This window comes from Sorghum bicolor, chromosome 9 (assembly GCF_000003195.3).
Source record: "Sorghum bicolor cultivar BTx623 chromosome 9, Sorghum_bicolor_NCBIv3, whole genome shotgun sequence".
Classification (NCBI taxonomy): Eukaryota; Viridiplantae; Streptophyta; class Magnoliopsida; order Poales; family Poaceae; genus Sorghum; species Sorghum bicolor.
This window is the reverse complement of record NC_012878.2, coordinates 11,145,805-11,169,266: the sequence shown is the minus strand read 5'-3', so window position 1 is coordinate 11,169,266 and position 23,462 is coordinate 11,145,805. Positions and strand designations below refer to the sequence as shown.

General features: G+C 44.4%; 1 protein-coding gene across 1 annotated transcript; it reads left to right on the top strand.

Annotated features, from left to right (window-relative positions):
* On the top strand, window positions 5,355-18,603 carry LOC8055755 (protein trichome birefringence-like 26). Its single transcript, XM_002440754.2, has 3 exons — window positions 5,355-5,761; window positions 16,701-16,978; window positions 17,478-18,603. Exons 1-3 carry the CDS (start codon window positions 5,575-5,577, stop codon window positions 18,258-18,260), a joined length of 1,248 nt encoding a protein of 415 aa, XP_002440799.1. The 5' UTR covers window positions 5,355-5,574; the 3' UTR covers window positions 18,261-18,603.

Below are 23,462 nucleotides of genomic sequence, written 5' to 3'. Positions count from 1 at the left end.
CTGCTTTATAAAATGAAAATATAAAAAAATAGAGAGTAACATTTATTGAGGAGGCTCAACATGATAAAGGCTAGATATTTATGCTAACACTTAATCAGTTCCACAAAGCTTTGTTGTCTATCTAAGCTCCACAGAATTTAAGGATCAAGAAGACTAGCAGACGGAGGACATCCTAATCATTGTCAGGGTGCTGCTGACTTTCAAATACACCTCTGCCACCTGCTAGCTATATCAGAAGAAATTACGTCAAAATTCAGCTTAGAGGAGAGCACCCCCATTTATCCCGCTAAGTGTTTCTATCTATCTATATACTTATACTATATTAAAATAAAAATATACATAACCATGAAAAACCAAATAAAGATTTTGTACTTATATATATATATATCTTTTTCTTAGTGTGCTTAATAAATAAATAAAGTGGCTATGCTAAACTGAATCTTAATAATAAAACTCTAGCATTGATACGATGAATAGTTGCTCTGCCTAATTTTCAAATTTGAAGTTCTCTCTCGAGTTTAGACATAACTGTTATAATTTAAAGCTTGCTCTAAACCTGAACTTGTGGGAAGAGAACTTGATCTGAAGTCTAAGTTGTTAACAGATATGATATAGATATGATATGGGAAGGTTGAGCTGTTGTTTATCTATTCCTAGAGATGCTAGAAATCTGGAGAATTTTATCTTTGAAAATCTTTAAAATATCACATGATGAGTTTCTGTATGATGAAAGTTTAAATTCCTACCACAGCCATATATACATGCTTGCTAGACTTTGAGCCACACATTTACTTTTTACTGCTTATGAGCATTGAGTGTGGTCAAGCTGTGTAGACCCATAGGAGCTTGTCATGTGGTTAAATCAAGATTCACTTGCATGTTCACTCACACATGCTGCTTCTACTCAGAAGTACGCATCCACATATATCCACATTTCCATCTCCAGAACCATCCAAAAATATTCTACTCCTAATCCGGGAGAGAATAGCCAAAAACATTATCCCATTCCTGTTTTTCCTGTGAAATAAATGCTCGAGTTATCTTGGTTACTACCACTTGCTATATTATTTCATGAAGATGAGTGCTCTAAAAAAAGATACGAGAAAATAAAAAGGGCAAGTGCTCGGAACCTCGAAAGAAAAGAAAAAGTGAGACGAGAGGTAAAAATGGACAAGTGTCCGACAATAGAATTAGGGGTACAAGATACCCACCTGAGAGGAAAGAAAAAAAGAAAATATAGAGCATCTCATTCTCCTCAAAAAGTTTCAAAAGAGCAAGAAAGGTATGTATCCCCTCAAAAGAGCACAAGTAGAATTAGACTTTCACCATTGTTATCACCATCATCACCATACACCATTCATTCGCCATACATGCACATCTTGATTTGACTTATTGACTTGTTTCTCTGGGGTTTGACTATACAATAAATGTCTTGTAAGTATGTATACTTTATCTCCCACCTATGAGCTCCAGATATTAAAGCCTTATTAGAGTAGGACGAGAGAAAAGGCAATGTCACTATGTCTTATACCACAAATACCATATACTTTGAGAGAAGGCATGTACCATCACTGCCTTGGTAAGGATCCAGAAATACCACAAAAGAGATATCTGAGAGAGTCATACAAGGAATCTCTGAGTTTTATTTGAAAATCTGCAAAAACTCCAGAGCTATAGCTGATCAAGAATAAGAGACATGGTACTTGACTAGACCGTTCTATCTTTTAACTACTCAAGACAGGAGTGACAGTTACAAGTCCCATGGTAAAAGGTAAAGTAAGTAAGTTTTAAGTCTTGACAGTTTACTCTAACTCAGAGATGAGACCTCATTTGAAAGCATGTGTACCGTCAACTTTTAAAGGCATTACAACAACTTTTGATCCATCACAGAGATTATCCTTGCTCAGGGACGAGCAAGAGGTAAGCTTGGGGAGTTGTTGACGGTCCTTAAGTATCAAATTTAATTAACAAATAAACAAAGAAAATGATCCAAATGCAACCAACACCCATACTTAGGGTTTTATCTGACAGAATTCCACGAGTTTTGGTGTTTGTCTATTTCTACAGGGGGTTATCACGAAATATGGAGGAAAGACCCACACGTCGGGTTTACATAGAGATATTAACGTATCGCGCAATTATCCAACATCTAGAAGAGTCCAGAAGCCACGGGAACAAACAGGAGACCGAACAGGCTCGGGGGCAGGGCGCCCGCCCTCCCCCCTTGGGCGCCCGCCCTGGTCTGAGGGCCAATCAGAACCAACCTCGCGGATTATGCTCCACCGACCTAAAGGATCAAGGAAAACCGTGCGATTAATGTCGGTTTGATCCGACGGCCCACATTCATTTGGAAGGACTATATATGCAGACCCCCTGGCCCCTGGAGGAGAGCACCTCTGAACCCTAATTCATTATCCATCTCGGGAGAAGAAGCCTCTGATCAAGCCTTAGAGCCACCACATCAATTAGATCTCTAGTTTAACATAGCTACATAGGATTAGAACTAGAAGGAGTCAATCTTCGATTGGTTTCCGGATCTGTCAAGAGGATTCTTGGTAATTCCTCTACTGTTCTTCAATTGTTCATCATTGTTCTTATGAATATGACTTTGATCTACTTCAATATATTGATTATGACTTTGCTCTACTTGTTTATATTTGCAATTATATTGTCCTTAGTTTATCATAGTTATATGCTTGGCTTAGTTAGATTAGAATTATATACATGTTTAGGATCGTATAGCGTTTATCCATGTGTACAGTGGGTAAATAATAAGTATTGTGTAGGCGTGGTGCCTATACCATATTTAACTGCGATTGTATTCTATATGCCAGATCGCGGGGTAGTTCGTGGTAGTGACAGCTCCATTGATTCTTATATAGTCACCCTCTTGTGTATAGGGCTGCTAGAGCAATATTATTACAGGGGAGTGATTGCTATGTTTCTCATCTTCCTTGATAATATCACTATGCATGGGCATAGTCCTGTCTCGCAATGATTGCCAAGTATAATTGCACTAACTATGATATGCTAGACTTTATAGTTAAGAATAACTTAGGAAATATTCTTGCAGTTTGTCCTAATTCCATGCTAATGACTTGCTAGAATATCTATTGAGGTGCTTATCATATTTGTATGTGGCTAAGTTATGCTGATCAGATTAATTATCTTTGTCACCATTCATACTTTATCTATCTTTTATATGACATTTATCCCTATATGAAAGAGATAGATAAATGCTCTCAATTATACATGCAATGATAGATACTCAATTCTATATTCCATTCCATAATCAGCATTGATGTTTAGCAATCCCTTCCCGTTGGTAAAAATATAAATAACGATACCTGGAATACTTCCCGGTTAAAATGCTACATCGGTATTAATCTATGCGCTTGCAGATCTCATTTATTATTTATTCAGAAGAGCAATTGCATATTTCAATACCGCGTCTCTTATGTCATGCTGGGGATGACAACTTGGCTTAAGTGGCATGAGGGATAAGTTCGGCATTTTTGGCGCCGTTATCAGAATTAGAAAACTAAGTCTACTTTTGGTAATGATGTTAAGAATGCCCAACAAAAAAGAATAGAGAGGCATCACTATGAAGAAAGGTCAAAGGGGAATCAAGGAGGAAAATGAATATCACTGAAATTGTCCTTTCTTTAGGCATTGCTGGAATGAAGACTTAAAGTTGCCTACCCTCGATAGGTGTCCGGAGTGCAGTGATCAGTATTGGGAGTACCGACAAGCAAGAGTCAACCGCCGATCTATATATATGAACGATTAAATTTTAGAGGAACAACAGATTGGTGTGCGAAAATTGAAAATTTCTAAAATCGGCAAGAAGGAATAATAGCGAATCATGAAATGACTGAAATTCCACCGTAGCCGCCGAGCCCTGGCGACGCAATCACTAGGGGTAATGGCTACTAACAACACCCATCAGTCACTAGAGAGCTAATGTGAGATTAGTTCGGTATGTTCATATCTAGTGCCTTAATCACCAGACAAATCTGGTGTTATACATAGAGGTCCAAAACTTAAAAATCATCACCAGACAATGTTGTTAGCATTTGAATCACCAGTTAACATGCATGCTCTACCTAGCATACAACATCCAAACATGCTTATAGAGCATGATTTTAGAAAAAAACCGATGTCATGTTTTTTTTGAGTCAAAACAAATTTTCTATGATTTTTAAGGTTAAATCATATTTAATATTTTTAAAAACACTTTTAGAAAAAGAGTAAATTGTATGGCAGGTCCTTAAAGTATTACGTGGTTTATATCTAGGTCCCCAAACTACGAAATCGCAAGTCTAACTCCTAATATATTTAAGTGATCTCATCTAAATCCCCAAACTACGAAATCACACGTCTGACTCCCTAATGTATTTAAGTGATCTCATCTAGGTCCAAAATACATATAAGGAGGATTAAAAGCTAACACGGTCATCTACATGGATATAATTTAAGCATATGACTCCTGATTTAAACCCACGTGTGCGGTCACCAGCTCGTTCCTGCTCACCACAGCGCCCGCTGCATATGACCTGGTCATGTAGGTGGCAATGGCAGGTGGTTACGCGGTCATTTGGTGTTACGCTCACTCGTGTAACTGGCTGCCATTGTCGCCTACATGACCAGGTCGTATGATGCGGGCATTGTGATGGTGAGCAGGAGCAAGCCCGTGGACGTGCGCGTGGACTTAAATCAGGAGTCATGTGCTTAAATCATATCCATATGGATGACCATGTTAGCTTTTAACCCTCCTTGTGTGTATTTTCAATCTAGATGAGATCACTTAAATACATTAGAGAGTCAGACGTGTGATTTTGTAGGGCGAGCTGGGCTGCTCCAAGCCTCCGGTAGGTCTTTGCAGAAGGGCACAACACTAGAAGGGGATCGGCATAGGCACGGACGGCCTTGTGCGACACCACAACGAGAATAGAGGGACGAGGACATACTGGCTCGAAGAACTATACAACGCTACAGACCTCAGCAGACGAGCCCTCACATTAGAGGCCTTAGATGAGGGTGCGTGGAGTGAGAAATGAGACGTCCTCGTTCTAAGAGACCAGTTGGTAAACAATTTTTGTGTTTTGAATCCTATCTATGAGATAATGGCTCACCTTGTTAGAATTGCTCTTAGAGACGTTTTCTAATTTTTAATTGGAAGACACATGAGACTTCTCGCGGTTAAAAGAAATCTAATAGACTTTTTTTCTTTCACCAAATACACATGCTTTTCTCTTTTTCGAACTTCACTTAGCTTTTTTTAATATGTTGAGAAACACCAAATACACTTGCACAACACACTTTTTCAGTTTTTCCCATCGTGGCCTGCCTCAGGTCGAACGGGCAGCCACCCCAATTATCGTCACCGACTCCACAAACAAATTGCAGAGTTGCAGACCAACGCCACGCCGACATCGACAGCACTGAGCAGACACGTCGCGGTCTCTGCCGTAAAGTACGGACACTGTCGGTCACACTCGCCTCTTGTTGTCTCTCGAGTCCCGAGGCCCGCCCATCTCCCTCCCTTGAGAGCCACACCGCTCGCGCTGGAGCATGGGTTCGAGCCCGATGTGGTCAGGACCGCCGCCGTCGCCGTGGGATCGAGGTGCAGGGAAATGGTGGGCGATGGGAGGGCCATTGGTGGTGAAGGCCGTCGGGTTCCTGCTGCTCGCCGGCCTCTTGTTCCGGGTGCTCTGCTCCTTCCCGTCCTCTCCGGCGCCGGCGCTGGAGATTACAAAAGGTTTGGGATTCGATTTCTCTGCTGTTGTATGGGTTGTTAGTTGTTACCCTAGTGCGGGACCTTAGGGTTTAACACCTTTTGGGCTTTTTTTTTTTTTCTGAGATTTGGGGACTATGTTCTTGTATTTCTGAATTTCTTTTTGCGGGCATTGTATTCCTGAATTAGCAATGGTGTCGATTTGCTTTGAATTAAATGCTAGAACTTAGGCCTTGTTTAGTTCGCAAAATTTTTCAAGATTCCCCGTCACATCGAATCTTGCGGCACATGCATGGAGCATTAAATATACATGAAAACAAAAACTATTTGCACAGTTCATCTGTAAACCGCGAGATGATTCTTTTGAGCCTACTTACTCTATAATTGGACAATATTTGTCAAATAAAAACGAAAGTGCTACAGTATCGTTTTTCACCCGTTTTTGCGAACTGAACAAGGCCTTAGCAATATCCTTATCTTGCTGAAGAAAAGAAATTTGGGTCTTTATTTATGGGGCGATCAAATTGTTAAATTAAGAGTTTGTTGTAGCTTAATACGATTCCATGGATGATATATATTGTTTTTGTGACGCAATTTATTAGGGAACTGAAAAGATTGGAGCTGTCAGTCTGCTGTATGTCTGAAAATTTTTCCTTTGGCATTTCTTTGATTCCCCAATAGTGACAAGTAGGGGTGTAAATGGTATGGTTGTTTCCTGACCGTCCGATCGACCGAGGAGGGTGGGGCATTGATTTGTATATCTAGACATTTTCTTGGATATTGAATACAGATTTGGAAATTTTTTTCTGGATATCATATATGAATATAAGAAGGGTGTTATCAATCGGTCAGATAATTCGGATAACTATGTCGGATATTGGATTCAGATAGTTTTATTGGATATCCATTAGGAGAGGACTGCAAGCCCAAGATAAATTTTAGCTCAAAAAAGGTAAATGAAGTAGATTTGGTTATCTTTCTCTAAAGTATATGGATGTTTGAAATATGAACTACTTCCTTCATCCCAAATTATAAGGCATTTCAAGAATCTTGGAGAGTCGAAGCATCTCAAGTTCGACCAAAATTATAGAAAAAATCATAAAAATTTATGAGATTAAGTAGATGTACTATGAAAATATAATTGATGAAGAACCTAATGATACTTAGTTGTATCATAAATGTTATTATTTCATCATATAAATTTGGTCAAACTTGAGATGCTTTGACTCTCCAAGATTCTTGGAATGACTTATAATTTGGGATGGAGGGAGTAAGTTCAAATTCAACAACACTGAAATATTTTAATAAACTCAAAGTATAGTATGAATGAAGTTTTAGGTCCAACTTCATTATGAGAAAGTACAAATGTCCAGTTAATGCAACTTCACAATTTTTTTTAAAATTTGGGAAGAGCCATTTGACTAAAATTAAAACATGTGTTCTTAATATGAGAGAATTTATAATTTTTTGGTACCTGACTAAAGTGTCTTGAAAGAATTGAAAACATGCGATGCATATTGTTGTTGCATTACTCAATATATGATGAATTTTTTTCGTCACCGAAGGTGTCAGTTTCCGTCTTGTCCTGTTTTCAATGCAAATTTATTTGTATTTTTATTCTGAGACAAATCCACATTCATATAGTATCTGACATTATTCGTATCCTACTCCAACTTCAAAGAAAAAGATTAAAACAAATATGGTGTAAGCAATATCCATCCGTATCCGATCCAATAACAAATTTACACCCCTAGTGACAAGTGATTAATGTTACTGATCATATAACTACATTTTAGCTATGTTTAGTAATTGGATCAGAGAAGAAACAAAACAAATATGTTTTGGTCTTTGCCAAGATTTTAGTGAAAATTTAATAGTGCTTATGATTTTTTTCTGATCTGGCCGTAGTCACATAAATTGCAAAATAACATGAATTTAACTTAAACATATTGAATTGCCAACTAAAGGTATCTCCAGATTCTTGTGTTTTATTTGAAATAAAAAGAGACGGAAATGTGCAGGAGTTGTGCTTTCTGTGAGATGAATGATCTCTGCTGTTCCATTGATTGATCATCAGTTTATAAAGGAGTTACATGACTCTTGAACTACTAAGACTCTTCATTCTAGACTCTACAAATTCTAGGCTTTTCATATTCTAATACCCTCCCGCAGTCTCAACCGGGACATGATCGAACATTGAGACTGGATCGAAAGTTGATGAAGACATCAGTTGGCAATTCCTTAGTAAATATGTCGGCATACTGAAGGGATGTGGGAACATGAAGAACCCGCAGAGCTCCAAGGGCCACATGCTCCCGAACAAAATGGACATCTATTTCCACGTGTTTGGTCCTTTGGTTATGAACTGGGTTTGTTAACAAATACATGGCACTGATGTTGTCACAATATAGCACGTGGTAAAGGACGACGAAGCTCGCCCAAGAGTTGACGAATCCAACAAGCCTCAGCCACGGCATTAGCAACACCCCTGTATTCGGCCTCAGCACTGGACCTTGAGACAGTGTGTTGGCGCTTGGACGACCACAATATAAGATTATCGCCAAGAAAGACACAATACCCAGAAGTAGAGCGGCAGGTGTCTGGGCAGCCTGCCCAATCAGCATCCGAGTAGACGATCAAATCATGTGACTGGCTGCGAGAAAGAGTAAGACCGTACTCCATGGTGCCTTTGATATATTGCAGAATGCGTTTGATGAGAGCAAAATGGGGCTCATGGGGGTCATGCATATACAAGCAAACTTGTTGAACGGCATGAGCAATATCCAGCCGTGTGAGTGTCATATTGTAAGGCACCAGCAAGACTGCGATATAGAGTAGGATCAGCAACCGGTGGTCCATCTTGGGCAGACAACTTGGAATGAACCTCAATTGGGGTTCGGCAAGGATTGCATGCTGACATATTGGCCTTGTCCAAAATTTCAGCAGCATATTTAGTTTGAGAGAGGAACAGACCTGAGGATGACTGCTTGGCAGCAACACCCAAGAAGTAATGAAGATTACCAAGATCAGTCATAGCAAATTCTTTCTGCAGGGAGCGAATAATATGTTGGAGAAGATGGTGGGATGAAGCTGTCAATATGATGTCATCCACATATAACAGAAGATATGCCACATCTATCCCATGAGTGTAGATGAAAAGGAAATTGTCACATTTAGAAGCCTGTGAGGAATGATCTCTGCTGTTCCATTGATTGATCATCAGTTTATAAAGGAGTTACACGACTCTTGAACTACTAAGGCTCTTCATTCTACACTCTACAAATTCTAGGCTTTTCATATTCTAATACTTTCATTAATAGGGAAGAAAAGGAAGCAAGATAATATGAATTAGTAAAAAAAATGCAAAAAGGCCTCAAGATCAAAGTTAGCTAATTGTGCAGAGCTGGTTGATAAACAGAGAAGCAGATTGTGTGTCTAGTTGTCTACTGCTCCAAGCAGTCCTTGTGTGTGATATCCTCCCTCATTTGGTAGTTACATAACTTGCAAATTGTCAAGCTGCTGTTATTGAAAAATTGCCTGTATTTTTTTCCTTCCATAGATTCATCTTACATAAACAATCGCTCTTTTGAAAGCTGTCTTTTCATTTCTTGGTTAATTGCATGTTTTCTTTCTCTAACCAGTCCATCAAATGTAATTCCTCAAGTTGATTTTTATTGATACCTGTTGTCTCAGAAAAGGCAACATTTTTAGAACTGTACTGCTCTTTCATTAATGGTAGCAGGTTTTCACAAATCTGGTCATGAGGTTGGCCTCATGTGGATAAGTTGTCTTCCATGGTGACATTAGAATTCTATCATGCCTGAATAAGCATGTCAAAAAAAAAAATTGTTCCTTTTTTGTTTTCCAGATTTGAGTGATACATGCTTTAGTTGATCAGTTGTACTGTTCTGTACCAATATGTTATTTGCCAAATACTGTTCTTCAGGAGTCCACTTCCTTGAGGTGGTCTGCTACTCTGAAATCTGAATTAATAGTAACACGTATCAACACATCACTGCTTTCCAATACTTTGCAAGCTATTTAGTTCTTTCACATTTTCGAATACCCTGATATATCTCTTCGTGCCTTGCTTTGTTACTAAACTTTTGCTTTTCTACCATCATAAACATGGCATACCTACAACCTTTAGAGCCATAGAACTGCATCCTCTTGATTTGTCACTAGGCACAGCGGATAGCCAAACTCTGGGTTCCCTTTGATCTGTTCATACCATAACTAGTTCAGGACTTGGCTAAAGCATATTAAGTAAGATACGACACAAAGCGTTTTGTTGACCATTGAGATTTGATTTAATAGATAGTGAATCCTGCCAATATGCTCTGCAGGCTTTCAATAAGAACCCTCACCTGCTCGTTAAGATTGTGTTTTTGCTCATTTACATTTCTGCTTTTATTTTTTGAGAAAGATACCCAAGAAGTGCCTCATATCTGTAAACTCCCTTGCCATACAATGCTTTGAAGACCACAATAACCACTCGCTTCTAGCAATGAGATCTAGTAAGATAAATGATAATTGAGGACATCAACCAAGTTAATTACCGTTACTGTACAAGCATGGGATCACGAATGCTACGTGGCCTATTAAACTTTCATAAGTTAGGCCAGCTGTTCGTCCTACTGTGCTGTGACTCAGTAATATTTAAGGCTGTGCACATCCTTGGATGTAGAGGCCGGAATGATCTTACTACATTATTATTATCCATAAAAGAACATGGGACCAATAGTTAGGTGAGTGTCTGGTCTTGATGAAATATGTTCCGGACATCAAAACTGTACCTTGATCCTTCTGTCTATTCGCTATTACCAACTTTTGCTGGTGAAAATAAGATTAAGCTTTGTAAACAGCCAACATCAAAACTGTACCTTGATCCTTCTGCTAAAGTTGGTGTTGTATCCTCCAGTCATACTAACAAATGCTGTTTGTAGATCGACATGGTTTTGGAATCTAATTTGACAAGACTTTATTTATGTCCTAATAAAATTATCATACTTTGATAATATTCAAGATAGACAAGTCAATCTCTGGGTCTTTTTTTTTATTTGCGTACAGTACAATTTTATACAAGATGTAAATATTGATAATGTCATGTACGGTCAGACGTACATTAGGAGGCGCTGGGCCCGTGACATCAGACGTGCGGCAGAGCGCGTCCAGCGCGCCGCGGACGTGGCCCTGGCGGCGGCCGAGCCTAACTAGGCAGCTGATAGCCTGATAGCCCAGCCCAGTTATCTTTATAAGTTCAGTTATCTTTGTATTTGCAATTTATATTAGTCCCAGATAGGTTATTTAGCAAAATAGGTGAAGTAGAAGGGACATAAATATTTGTAGACTCTATTGATATAATCAAGCAAGAATTATAAACCAATCTTATTCTTTCTCCCAACTTTCAAGTCTCAAGCCTAGGTTGCAGAGGGGTATAACCTCGCCCTAGAAGACTGGTACGGTTCCTAGCCTTGCTGCGTAGATTGTAGGGCGGAGAGTAGAGGGAGCTGGAGCGTGTTCGTTGGCGGCAGCGGGGAGCCGTCGCGTTCAGGAGTTAGGGCACTCAAGGCGAAGAACAGAGGGACGCCGGGCGCCCAAGGGTGTCAAGTTGACACAATCCCAGGCTATCTTTATTCATCTGATATGATAGCCTTTTATAGGCAATTACAAACTGACTCTTACTAGGATTATGGAATAAGAAACAAACTCTAAGACTCCTAAGATTTCCTAAACTAATCCAATCCAGAGTCCTAGACTCATACTAGTTGCTGAGGCAGGCTATGCGGCCAGCAGGGCCAAGCTGGACGCTGCTGCTCAGCCCTGCTCTCTAGCCTTGCGCCTCTCATATGTCTTGCCCACCATAACATCTCTCCCCCCCTCGGGAAACAGCTCGTCCGCGAGCTGGAAAGATGGATGAGCTTCACGAAATGCCGGAACTGGTTCCCACGTAGCCTCCGAGACGGGCATGCCTGACCATTCAACAAGGACATGCCAGACCCCACGACGTAATTCCGAGCGAAGCACCCGTTCCGGCTGTTGCAGAGGTCGGCCATGGCGTAGAGGTGGTAACGTTGGTGTAGAAGACGGCGGTGAGCCCCGGAACGGCTTGAGAACGCCAACATGGAAGACGTCATGGATACGTGCCTCACTGGGCAGCTGAAGACGATACGCAACCTCGCCGACTCTAGCAACCACCTGAAAAGGCCCTGCGTATTTAGGCGCCAACTTGCCCCGACCACCAGGAACTAAGCTCTTGGTGTGACGGTGCAGCATCCTGAGCAAGACCCAATCCCCGACGGCGAACTCGAGGTCACGGTGGTTGGCGTTGTAAAACCTGCGAGCGTGCTCTTGAGCTTGAAGAAGACGAGCACGCACTTCCTGGAGAAACTCATCCCTGTTGGACAGCAAGGAGTCAACCGCCTCCGTGCGCGCCTGCCCCGGAACATAGGGCAGCAACTCCGGCGGTGGTCGGCCGTACACGACCTGGAACGGAGATGTTTGGAGCGCGGTATGATACGCCGAGTTATAACAAAACTCAGCCCATGGAAGCCAATCAAGCCAGTCCCGCGGTCGATCACCTGTCAAACAACGTAAATACATGGTAATAGTCTTGTTGACAACCTCAGACTGGCCATCTGTTTGGGGGTGGAACGCTGAGCTCATGCGAAGCTTAACACCGGCATGGCGAAATAAGTCACGCCACACATGGCCCGTGAACACCGGATCACGATCACTGACAATTGATTCTGGAAACCCATGAAGCCTCACAATGTCCTGGAAGAAGGCGCGAGCCACTGATGACGCCGTGTAGGGATGACCCAGAGGAATAAAATGAGCATACTTGGAAAACCGGTCGACCACTGTGAGCACGACGCTTTTGCCATGAACTTTGGGCAGCGCCTCGATGAAGTCCAGAGAAATATCCGCCCAGATGCGCGAAGGAACCGGCAGCGGCTGCAACAGCCCCGCTGGATGCAATGTCTCTGTCTTGTTCCGTTGGCACGTGGTACAGCAGCGGACAAACTCACCCACCACTCGGCGATCATGCTCGACGAAGAACTCCGCACGGAGGCGATGAAGGGTCTTTTGGATGCCCTCATGGCCCCCGGTATGAGCCAACTGTAGGACGTCCTCGAGCAGCGCCGAAGTGCTAGGGATGAAGATACGACCGCGGTGGAGAAGCAGGCCATCCCGTACTGACCAAGTGTCACCATGCAGACCTGCCGCCACGGCTTCAAGGCGAGCGCGCAGCACCGGATCAGCCCCCAGTTCCTGCCGGAGATCGTCGAAGAGCTGGAAGCTGGGAGCCGACAACGCCGAAGAAAACAGCACCCCCACATCGAGAAGAGCAGCCAGCAGCGGAGAATCCCCATCACGACGTGAGAGCGCATCGGCCACCACATTAGTCTTGCCGGAGTGGTATTCGACCCTGAAATCAAAGCCAAATAATTTGCTAATCCAGTGGTGTTGTGGGATGGTGGAGAGGCGCTGATCCAGCATATATTTCAGCGCGTAGTGATCTGTCCGGACGATGAAAGCACGACCCCAAAGATAGGGTCGCCAATGGCGCACTGCCTGAACCAGGCCGATGAGCTCGCGCTCATAGGCTGCCACCTTCAGATGTCGAGCTGCAAAGGGCCGGCTGAAAAATGCGATGGGCGCCCCATCCTGATGAAGAACCGCGCCGAAACCGGACCCTGACGCATCACAATCGACGACGAATGGTAAGCTGAAGTCCGGCAGGTGAAGCACTGGTGCTGCCGAGAGCGCGGCCTTGAGCGCCACGAATGCCACCTCCGCCTCGGGTGACCAGTGGAAGCCGTCCTTGCGTAGGAGCTGAGTGAGGGGCGCTGCGATGATGCCATAATCGCGTATGAAGCGGCGATAGTAGCCTGGAAGGTGGAAGGAGCGTTGGACAGTCCGAACGGCATTACCAGGAACTCAAAATGCCCATGGTGCGTCCGAAACGCGGTCTTGTATACATCTTCGACAGCAACGCGGACCTGATGATATCCAGACCGAAGGTCCAGTTTGGTGAAAAACTTGGCCCCATGGAGTTCATCAAGCAGTTCCTCGACGACCGGGATCGGAAACTTGTCCTTCACTGTGACAGCGTTGAGGGATCGGTAGTCAACGCAGAAACGCCATGATCCGTCTTGCTTCTTGACGAGAAGGACCGGCGCCGAGAACGGAGACGTGCTGGGCCGAATGATCCCTTGCTGCAGCATGGCTTCACATTGTTGTTCCAGTTCATCTTTCTGAAGCTGCGGGTAGCGGTACGGACGGACCGCCACTGGCTCGGTGCCGGGCTTGAGGTGAATGTGATGGTCGCAGTCCCGTGCCGGCGGCAAGCCGGTGGGTGGCGCGAACACGTCGGCGAACGTGTCCAACAGCCGGTCCAGGAGTGCGCGCTCGGCGCCCTTGTCGGTGAAGAGGTGGCCTGTGAACAGGGTCGCTTGCGGTGCTGCTGCTGGTGCGCCAACCCCTGTCCAGACGACGCGGCGGCCACGGAGCGAGAACGCCATACGAAGAGACGCGAAGTCCCACAAGATGGGTCCCAGAGAACGCAGCCACGTGAGGCCCAGTACCATGTCGTATGGCGCGAGCGGGATGGAGAAGCAATCCACGGTGAACGGCTCGTCGGCGATCTTGATGGGAACGTCGCGGGCGAGGCCGCGGCAGGCCACCTTGTCGCCGTTGGCCACAATCACATGCGCCCCGCTGCTGTCGCGTCCACGTTGATGAAGTTGTGCGTCGACCCGGAATCCAGTAGGGCCGTGAACTCCTGTGCGCCGATCGTGACTTGCAGCTGCATGGTATCGCCTGCGCGGATCCCTGTAGCTGCGGACAGAGAGATCATTGGCTTGTCGGGGTCGAACGGTGGGATGTCGCTGTTGGGAGCGTCCGCGTCCGCTGCGTCATCCGGCTCCTCCACAATATAGTCGGGCGCCTCCAGGTAGAATAGACGAGGACACTTGTGTCCCCGTACGAAGGGTTCGTCGCAGTTGTAACATAGCCCCAACTTGCGCCGTTCCGCCATCTCATCGGGGGTGAGGCGTTTGAAGGGCTGCGGCTGCTGGGCTGGCACGCCAGTGCCAGCAGGAGACACCGAGGGGGTCGGCGGTGGGCGGCGTCCCTGTCGTGGTGCTGGAAGCAGTAGTGGCGTATTGCGACGTTCATACGCGCGCGCTAACCTCATGGCCTGCTGCAGGTTTGCGGGCTCAAGGAGTTCGACGTCGACGCGGATGTGCTCCGGGAGGCCCCCTGTGAAGAGACGAGCCTTCTGTACTGCCGACAGATCGCCGGCGTGCGCAGCCCGAGCTTGAAACTCGGCCATGTACTTGTCGACGGAGCCACCAAAGGGAAGACGCGCCAGGTCAGCCAGATGGTTTGTGCTGATGGCTGGCCCGAAGCGTTGCTGGCAGTAGGTACGGAAATCCGGCCACGCCGGACGCCCGAGGTCCTGCTCCAACACAAGGTACCACTGCTGGGCCACCCCCTTGAGGTGGTACGATGCCATCCAAACCTTGTCTGCCTCACGCGTGAGTTGGCCACGGAAGAACTGCTCACATTTGTTGAGCCATCCCAGCGGATCTGCTGTGCCGTCATATGTCTCAAAGGTGATTTTGTGGTACTTCGGCACGAGCGCGGCTTCCCACTCTGGCGCCGGTGGTAGATACGGAGGAGTTGATGCCTGGTGCACTGAGGCCGGGGGTGGCATGGGCTGTGACACCGAGCCAAATGACGGGATTGGTGATGGCGAGTGCGGAAAGTTGATCTGGGTGATGGGAACTCCCGTGGACGGCGCCTGCAGAGCACCGGACGAACCCACGGCTGCGGACAGCTGCGGCTGGGAGGGGAGCACCCTGTTGGAGGACTCTGCGATGCCTGTCGTGGGCTCCAGGAGCAGCGGAGTTGTAGACGTGGGCAGCACCGGAACGCCGCCAAATCCGGGCAGACCGAACTGCGGGAAAGCAGGTTTGCCGTCCAGCGCAGAAAGACGGCCGGCCTGGTCCGCGAGGTGGTGGTTCATGGCCGCCATCTGGAGTTGCATGCTGGCGAGCATCTCCGCGATGGAGGCCAGGGTGACCGTTGCCGCGGGTGGCGTGGTCTGCACCAGCGCGCCCGAGGTGGTGACCAGAGGCAAGGAGGCTCCAGCCGTGTTGGTTGTCGATGTCGAGGGCGGAACCGACGTAGCAGCGGCGGTGGTGTTGGCAGCAGATGTATCCATGATCGACGAGGTCGCTGATACCAAGTTGGTACGGTTCCTAGCCTTGCTGCGTAGATTGTAGGGCGGAGAGTAGAGGGAGCTGGAGCGTGTTCGTTGGCGGCAGCGGGGAGCCGTCGCGTTCAGGAGTTAGGGCACTCAAGGCGAAGAACAGAGGGACGCCGGGCGCCCAAGGGTGTCAAGTTGACACAATCCCAGGCTATCTTTATTCATCTGATATGATAGCCTTTTATAGGCAATTACAAACTGACTCTTACTAGGATTATGGAATAAGAAACAAACTCTAAGACTCCTAAGATTTCCTAAACTAATCCAATCCAGAGTCCTAGACTCATACTAGTTGCTGAGGCAGGCTATGCGGCCAGCAGGGCCAAGCTGGACGCTGCTGCTCAGCCCTGCTCTCTAGCCTTGCGCCTCTCATATGTCTTGCCCACCATAACAAAGACAGACCGCGACTACGAGCTCCGTAGTCGAGGGCCTCCTACCCTAGGGCCCCAGGTCCTTGACAGATAAAGTTGGAGTTGGTCTAAATTTTACTAGCTCAATTGAATGCTTTCTAGTATGGCACTTATTTGTTATTGGATGTAGTAAATTACAGTCCTTGTACATTGCAAGTACAGGGTTACCAAGCTTTAGAATCTTGAAAGCAGAGACGATATGGGTAAACTTGAATGTTTTATTACTTTTTGTTCTTGTTTCTAGTATTTCTAATGTGAGATGTTACATGTATAGGAAAATGCAATCTTTTCAATGGGGAATGGATACCAAACCCCTCTGGCACAGCCTATACAAATGCAAGCTGTCGATTTATTGATGATCACCAGAACTGCATGATGAATGGTAGACCTGACAAGGAATATCTACGTTGGAATTGGAAGCCTTATGGATGTGATCTTCCACCATTTGATGCAGTCAGATTTCTAGATTCTATGAGAAACAAAGCTTGGGGACTAATTGGTGACTCCATTCTTCGTAACCAAGTTCAGTCATTGCTTTGCCTTCTGTCTAAGGTAAATGCTACCAACTTTACTTTCTCATTCTCACGTGATGCAGTGCCCTACTGTCAGTTGACCACCATCTTACTCTATACATAGTCCCTATGTCTATATTTGAATATGTGGGATCTTTAACAAAATTTTACTGGAAATTCGCTCTTTTTTCCCTTCCAAATCTGCATTTTAAAATAATAGATATGATGTTTTAGCTTGATAGACTTTATGCAGCTGCAAAAGTAAAGGTCCTGTTACCATACTTTTTACAAGAATAGCGGAAACTCTTGTTCAGTGTTCACTAAACTTTATGTGTACCACTAGTCATATGCTTCCTGCTGATGATGCCAAAACTAGAACTGTTTGCTTCCTGCTGTTGGCTTTTGCTATTTTAACCGTTTTCCTGGTAGAAATAACGCTGGGATGGAAATTCCCTGATGCTCTAATCTTATTGTCTATTCCATAACGGGAACTTGTAGTGCTATATTATCCTGAGAATATCTGCTTGCTGTTTGTTTAGGCTGAAGAACCTGTTGAGGTTTACCATGATAAGGAATTCAAAAACAGGAGATGGCACTTCCAATCCTACAACTTCACAGTGTCCATTGTCTGGGCTCCTTTCCTCATCAAATCTGATGTTTTTGAGAATGAGAATGGTGTATCCACCTCTGAAATACAGCTCCACCTTGACATACTTGATGCTAGCTGGACAAGTCAGTATGAGAGCTTTGACTATATTATTATTTCTGGTGGACAATGGTTTCTGAAGGTAGCGGTCTACTGGGAGAATGGTGCTGTGGTTGGTTGTCATAATTCTCAGAACAAGAACCTCGCTGAACTCGGTTTTGAGCACCTGTATCGGAAAACTCTACAAAATGTTTTCAAGTTCATCATCTCAGCAAAACACAAGCCAGTAGTTTTCTTCAGGACCTGGTCACCTGATCACTTCGAGAATGGAGAGTGGTTTAACGGTGGGTCTTGTTCCAGGGAATTGCCCTACAAGAAGGGAGAGTACAGAGAGGGATACATCGAGCGTGTCATGAGGCAAATCGAGCTTGAATCCTTTAACAAGGCTGCAGCTGCGCTTAGGGGTTCGGTGGATGCGGATAGGCTGAGACTCATGGATACCTACAGCCTCTCGTTCTTGAGACCGGACGGTCACGTTGGGCCTTACAGAACACCCTATCCCTTTGCAAAGGGCAGCACGGAATCCACTCCCGTTCAAAATGATTGCTTGCACTGGTGTGTGCCAGGCCCCATTGATGCGTGGAATGATCTTGTTATGAAGATGGCCCTGGATTGATGAAAACCTTATTATGGATTTATATGGTGTGCTCTTATGGAGTATAAGTAGCAGCCAAGTGGGCACAAAAAAGTGTCCGTTTTGGTTTAGCTGTAAAATAGTAGTACTAGCAAATAGAGAAACCTCAAGTTTGACTTTATTGCAAAGATATATGTGTATGTTGTTTTCAAGCTTTAAAGTTTGAACTGGGCAGTCACTGTCGGTTATTCCTGGTTTAACAGGTTGGCCCTCGATGCTGACTGCCGTTCATCAAGAAGTAACCTGTAATCTGCCGTTCAGCAAGGCATGACTGTCCTGGCTGACGAACATTCTCTTTTAGAAATATATATACTTTTATAATAAACTGATGGAGTGGAAGTGTATGGAGCTGTTTATAAACTAAGGGCTCGAGATAAAACTTGGTTATCTTAATGGAGCACACATCGCAGAGAACTGCCATCACTTAAGTTAAATGAATACATTGATTAAACATGAGCTAAAATAATTTAGTTTCACTAGTCATCTAAGAGTAGTTAAAATAATTTTATGTGACTAAAATTTAGCAAAGGAACCAAACGGCTAAGACACGCATGATGTAGTCTCCGTTTTTTTACCATTGCGGCCGTTGCTAGTCATTGGTACCTGACGTACTGTAGTGTCTTTTTCCGGATTAAATTTTGTGATTCGTTCAGTGTAGCAACAACAATCAATTAGAATTTTTTTTTTGTCACTTTTTCCCCCATCAATCACGACGCTAGTGCAAAACGCCGTAATCTTCTTCCCTCCCCCAAGTTCAGTAAAAAAGGAAAACAGGTTCTTGTCGTGACCAAAATGCAATGCACAACAAAAATCTGATCAAATTAATCATCCTTCTCAAGTTAACTAGGACAATCAACAGTAACAAAAAAAGTTAGGTCACTTGCCTCTTCATAGAATTTGAGGAATGGCCACAGTAGTTTATCAACCAATCTAGGAGTACTAATTTCTCAACTTGGATGTAGATGCTAGGATAAATATTTCTATTTCATCGTTAAAATAAATCTGTTAACGCAAATTAAGAATCGAAATCAATCAAGAGGCTCAAGTGAATCAATGGTCTAGATTGCTTGACCAATCATTTATATTATATTATATACATAAAAATCTCGGATTACGGTAAACCCTCAAATCTAATGAACTCAATGCAAAACCCTAAACCCAGAACTCGTCGCGTCGGGTAAGCACAAATAATCCCATCCATCAAATCTTGGCTAGAATATAACTTCACAGCCTTCGGGGAAGGAAACACCGTTAATTAAGAAAAAAAAGTATATAATCCAATGCTGTAAGAATCACACACGCGGCTGCCAATCCAATCCGTGTCTCGGTTTCGTTGCAATTGCAACCGGAGATGGTGGCGTTGTTGCATAGGCTAGAACAATCGCCACTTGCTGGTGGCGTTGTTGAGGTCCCGTATCCGGTCCTCGAGCTCCCGGATGCGCGCGTCCCTGTCCTCCTGCGCGTCGAGCGCGCGTCGGAGCTCGTCCACCTGGGCATCCTGGCGCGCCGTGGCCGCCCGCAGCTCGGCCTCGGCCGCCTCGGCGCGCGCTTCCGCGTCCCGCCGCTTCGCCTCGGCCGCCTCCCGCGAGGTGCTGGCCGCCGCCAGCGCGCGCTCCAGCGCCCGCACCTCTGCCGTCAGGTTCTTGGCCTCCTCCTTCTCCGACGCCGCGGCTGCCCAGCCGGCGAGCAGCCTGCGGTGCAGCATCGCCGACGTTTTCTCTCCCCCCTTCTCCATGTCCGGGTCGTCGTCCTCTGCGTAGCTACCGAGGACCGACAGCACCGATGACCAACACGACGTCATGGCCTCTCTCTCTCTCTCGATCGATCGTCGACTACACAGGCGACTTTCAAAACGGAAAGCAGCTAGTTGCATGTTACCATATATGAATACCTGGGTATTACTGAATTATACGATGACAACGAGGAGTTTGGAACACTGAATTCTGTACGGATCAGGAGCGGTGCAAAACTTGGAACCGTTTAGGACTCGAAATCGAATCGATCATATCACAAGTTCACAACGACCAGTGTGGGCCGACTCCATACATTACCTCACCTCGTTACATCAGTCATCACATCGTAGACCTGTATATATAAGAAGCATTTTAAAATATTTTTCTCATTCCTCGTGTGTGTAATAGATACGTGTGAATGTCGAATATGTGCACGAGTGCGGTTATGATAGAATTGTAAGTTGTAGTAGGTTTATGCTTGTGAATTGCAAAGAATATATATGGACAATTATGATGCAAATCAAATCAATCTTGATGAAAATCAAATCGAAAGGAACCTTATGGAGCATATACAACTGATGACAACTTTGTCAAAAGACATCAATGGCCACAGAACATCAGTGTGGAATCTGAATGGCATATTTATATTTCAAAGTTCAAAATTCATCTCTGTAAATAATCCAACATAGGACACAAATTCCACCAAGGCAATGATCACCAAGCACTTGCATCAAACAACATAAAAGATATATTCCATCCTTTTATTAGTGCATAAGGTCGAATGATATGCATGCCTTGCTGCAGGCACTACTACAGAACGAGGCATTGGTCGATGCCCAAAATCGCCAAAAACCTTGGTCTTTTTTTTGCCCGGGGCTAAAGGTCCTAACACCGGTTCGTAACACAAATCGGTGCTAAAGGGTCCTGCCCAATGGCTACTGAACAGGTGCTGTCGGGGCAGGGACTCTTTAGCACCGGTTCGTGTTACCAACCGGTGCTAAAGGGGGTCCTGCCCAATGGCTACTGAACAGGTGCTGTCGGGGCAGGGACTCTTTAGCACCGGTTCGTGTTACCAACCGGTGCTAAAGGGTCCCCTTTAGCACCGGCCAGAGCCATGGCCGAGGTCAAGCCTCTAGCACCGGAACATAACTCACACCGGTGCTAAAGCACCCTTTAGCACCGGTTCGTGTTATGAACCGGTGCTAAAGGTCCGGTTCATAGGCCGGCTACCTCCTCCCCTCTGCCCATTCAAAACCGAGAGCACCATTGTTGTTGTTGGAGCTTGTTCTTGCTTGGTCTTCTTTTGTTCTTCATCTCCGACGCCCATCGTTGATCTTCTTCGACTCCGTCATCGTCTCTTCGTGCTTGGAGGTGACTAACTGCATCCTTTCTTGTCTTTGTCATGATGTTTTTGGCTTGTGATTTTCCTATTATTTTTAGCTCAAATCCACTTTGTTATTTTGAATCATTCACTTGAATTAGTATCCATATATATATATATATATGTATATATATATATCATATTTCATGGTTGACCTAGTATTAATGTAGTTTGCAAGAATGAATTATAGTATATTTTTATGATCTTAGAAAGTAGGATAGTTCAAATTAATTGCTTTGTTAATATCACTTGATAAGTTTTTATTACTACATAATGTCCATTGTATAATTTAAAAGATTTGTTGAAGTAACTAGACAAATAAAGGATATTATTAGGTTCTTCTTTAATCATACATGTTTACTAGTAAATGTGGAATTTATAATTGTTTAAAAATTGAGTATGGATAGTAGATGGCAACCGTGACCGGGTCTCAACGGGTTCAAAAGCGATACCGGCCGAAACTTCCTCTCATTACTTGTAGCAAGTGTGGGCAGAAGATTGTGATGGAGTACAAAGTGTCGAAAGAGGGAGTAAACAAGGGTCGTATATTCTACAAGTGTCCGGATCGTAATGTGAGTTATTTCCAGACATTTGCTTATATATGTGCTTATTTTTTTAATGATATTAATTAAACTTTTGATTCTCTCTTTTAATTTCAGTGGGACGGAGCGGATGTACAGGTTGGTACTGGGAGGAAGAATACATTCAACGCATTAAGAAATCTTTTGCACAGGTGGTTGAGGCTGAAGGTGATGAGGCAGTGAGCCGGCGAAAGGAGTTCAATGATGTTGATCAAGCAAATGATCTATCTATTATAGTTGGGATCGGACACGAACTAATTATGTTGCTTAAGTGTATTTTAGTTTTAGTTTTTTTAGTGCTAGTTGCGATTGTATTTGTTGTAGCCAAGCTTGCTTGAACTAATCAACTATGTGTGTTAGACATGTTGTGCAATAAGATGAGAAACTATATGTGTGCATGGTTTTCATAATATATATGTTATATTTAATGCAGATGGTAACACGTAATTGGATGTATAATGCCGATCGGCGCTCCAAAGAGTTCATTAATGGCGTGCATTATTTCTTAAATGTGGCCGAGACAAATAAGAGGGACGGTTTCATGTGTTGTCCATGTGCCGTGTGCAAGAATTTGACAGAATATTCTAACTCAAGAACTCTTCATTCGCACTTATTAAAGTCTGGTTTCGTACCAAACTTTTGGACTAAGCATGGAGAAAGCGGGATTATAATAAATGATGGTGAAGAAGAAGAATTGGACCACGCCAACATTATTGCTCAGTATAGTGGCTTCAATGATGTTGCAATGGGGGGAGATAATGAAGAAGAGGTAGCGACAGAAGATGATCGGGGCAATGATGCTTTTAGTGATGCCATCCGTGATGCACAAAGAGAATGTGAAAGTGATAGAGAGAAAGCCAAGTTCAAGCGCATGCTAGAGGACCACAGGAAATCGCTATATCCCACCGCTGAAGATGGGCAAAAAAAGTTGGGTACCACACTGGAATTGCTGCAATGGAAGGCAAAGAATGGTACATCTTTTGGGAGCTACCTTACTGGAATGTCCTAGAGGTCCGCAACGTGATCAACGTGATGCATCTGACAAAGAATCTTTGTGTGAACTTGCTCAGATTCATGGGTGTCTACGGGAAGTCTAAGGATTCACTTGAAGCACGACAAGACTTGCAGCACATAAAAGAACGAGACAACCTGCATCCAGAAAAGACAGATGATGGACGTCATTACTTAAGTCCTGCTAGCTACACTCTGAGCAAAGAAGAGAAGGAAAGCATGTTTGAATGTCTTAGCAGCATCAAGGTCCCATCTGGATTCTCCTCCAATATCAAGAGAATAATTAATGTGCCAGAGAAGAAATTCCTAAACTTAAAGTCCCCATGACTGTCACGTTCTAATAACGCAATTGTTGCCGGTGGTTTGAAGAGGAATTTTACCTCCACACGTACGTCTAGCCACCGTAAAGCTATGTGCATTCCTCAATGCAATTTCTCAGAAGGCAATCAATCCAGAGCAACTAGCTACTCTGTAGAAT

What these genes read in the sequence shown, in the direction of transcription:
- LOC8055755 (XM_002440754.2), top strand. Translation starts at nt 5,575, where the DNA reads ATGGGTTCGAGCCCGATGTGGTCAGGACCGCCGCCGTCGCCGTGGGAT. An exon ending in GGCGCTGGAGATTACAAAAG is followed by an intron (nt 5,762 to 16,700) that starts GTTTGGGATTCG and finishes TTACATGTATAG; the next exon opens with GAAAATGCAATCTTTTCAAT. An exon ending in TGCTTTGCCTTCTGTCTAAG is followed by an intron (nt 16,979 to 17,477) that starts GTAAATGCTACC and finishes CTGTTTGTTTAG; the next exon opens with GCTGAAGAACCTGTTGAGGT.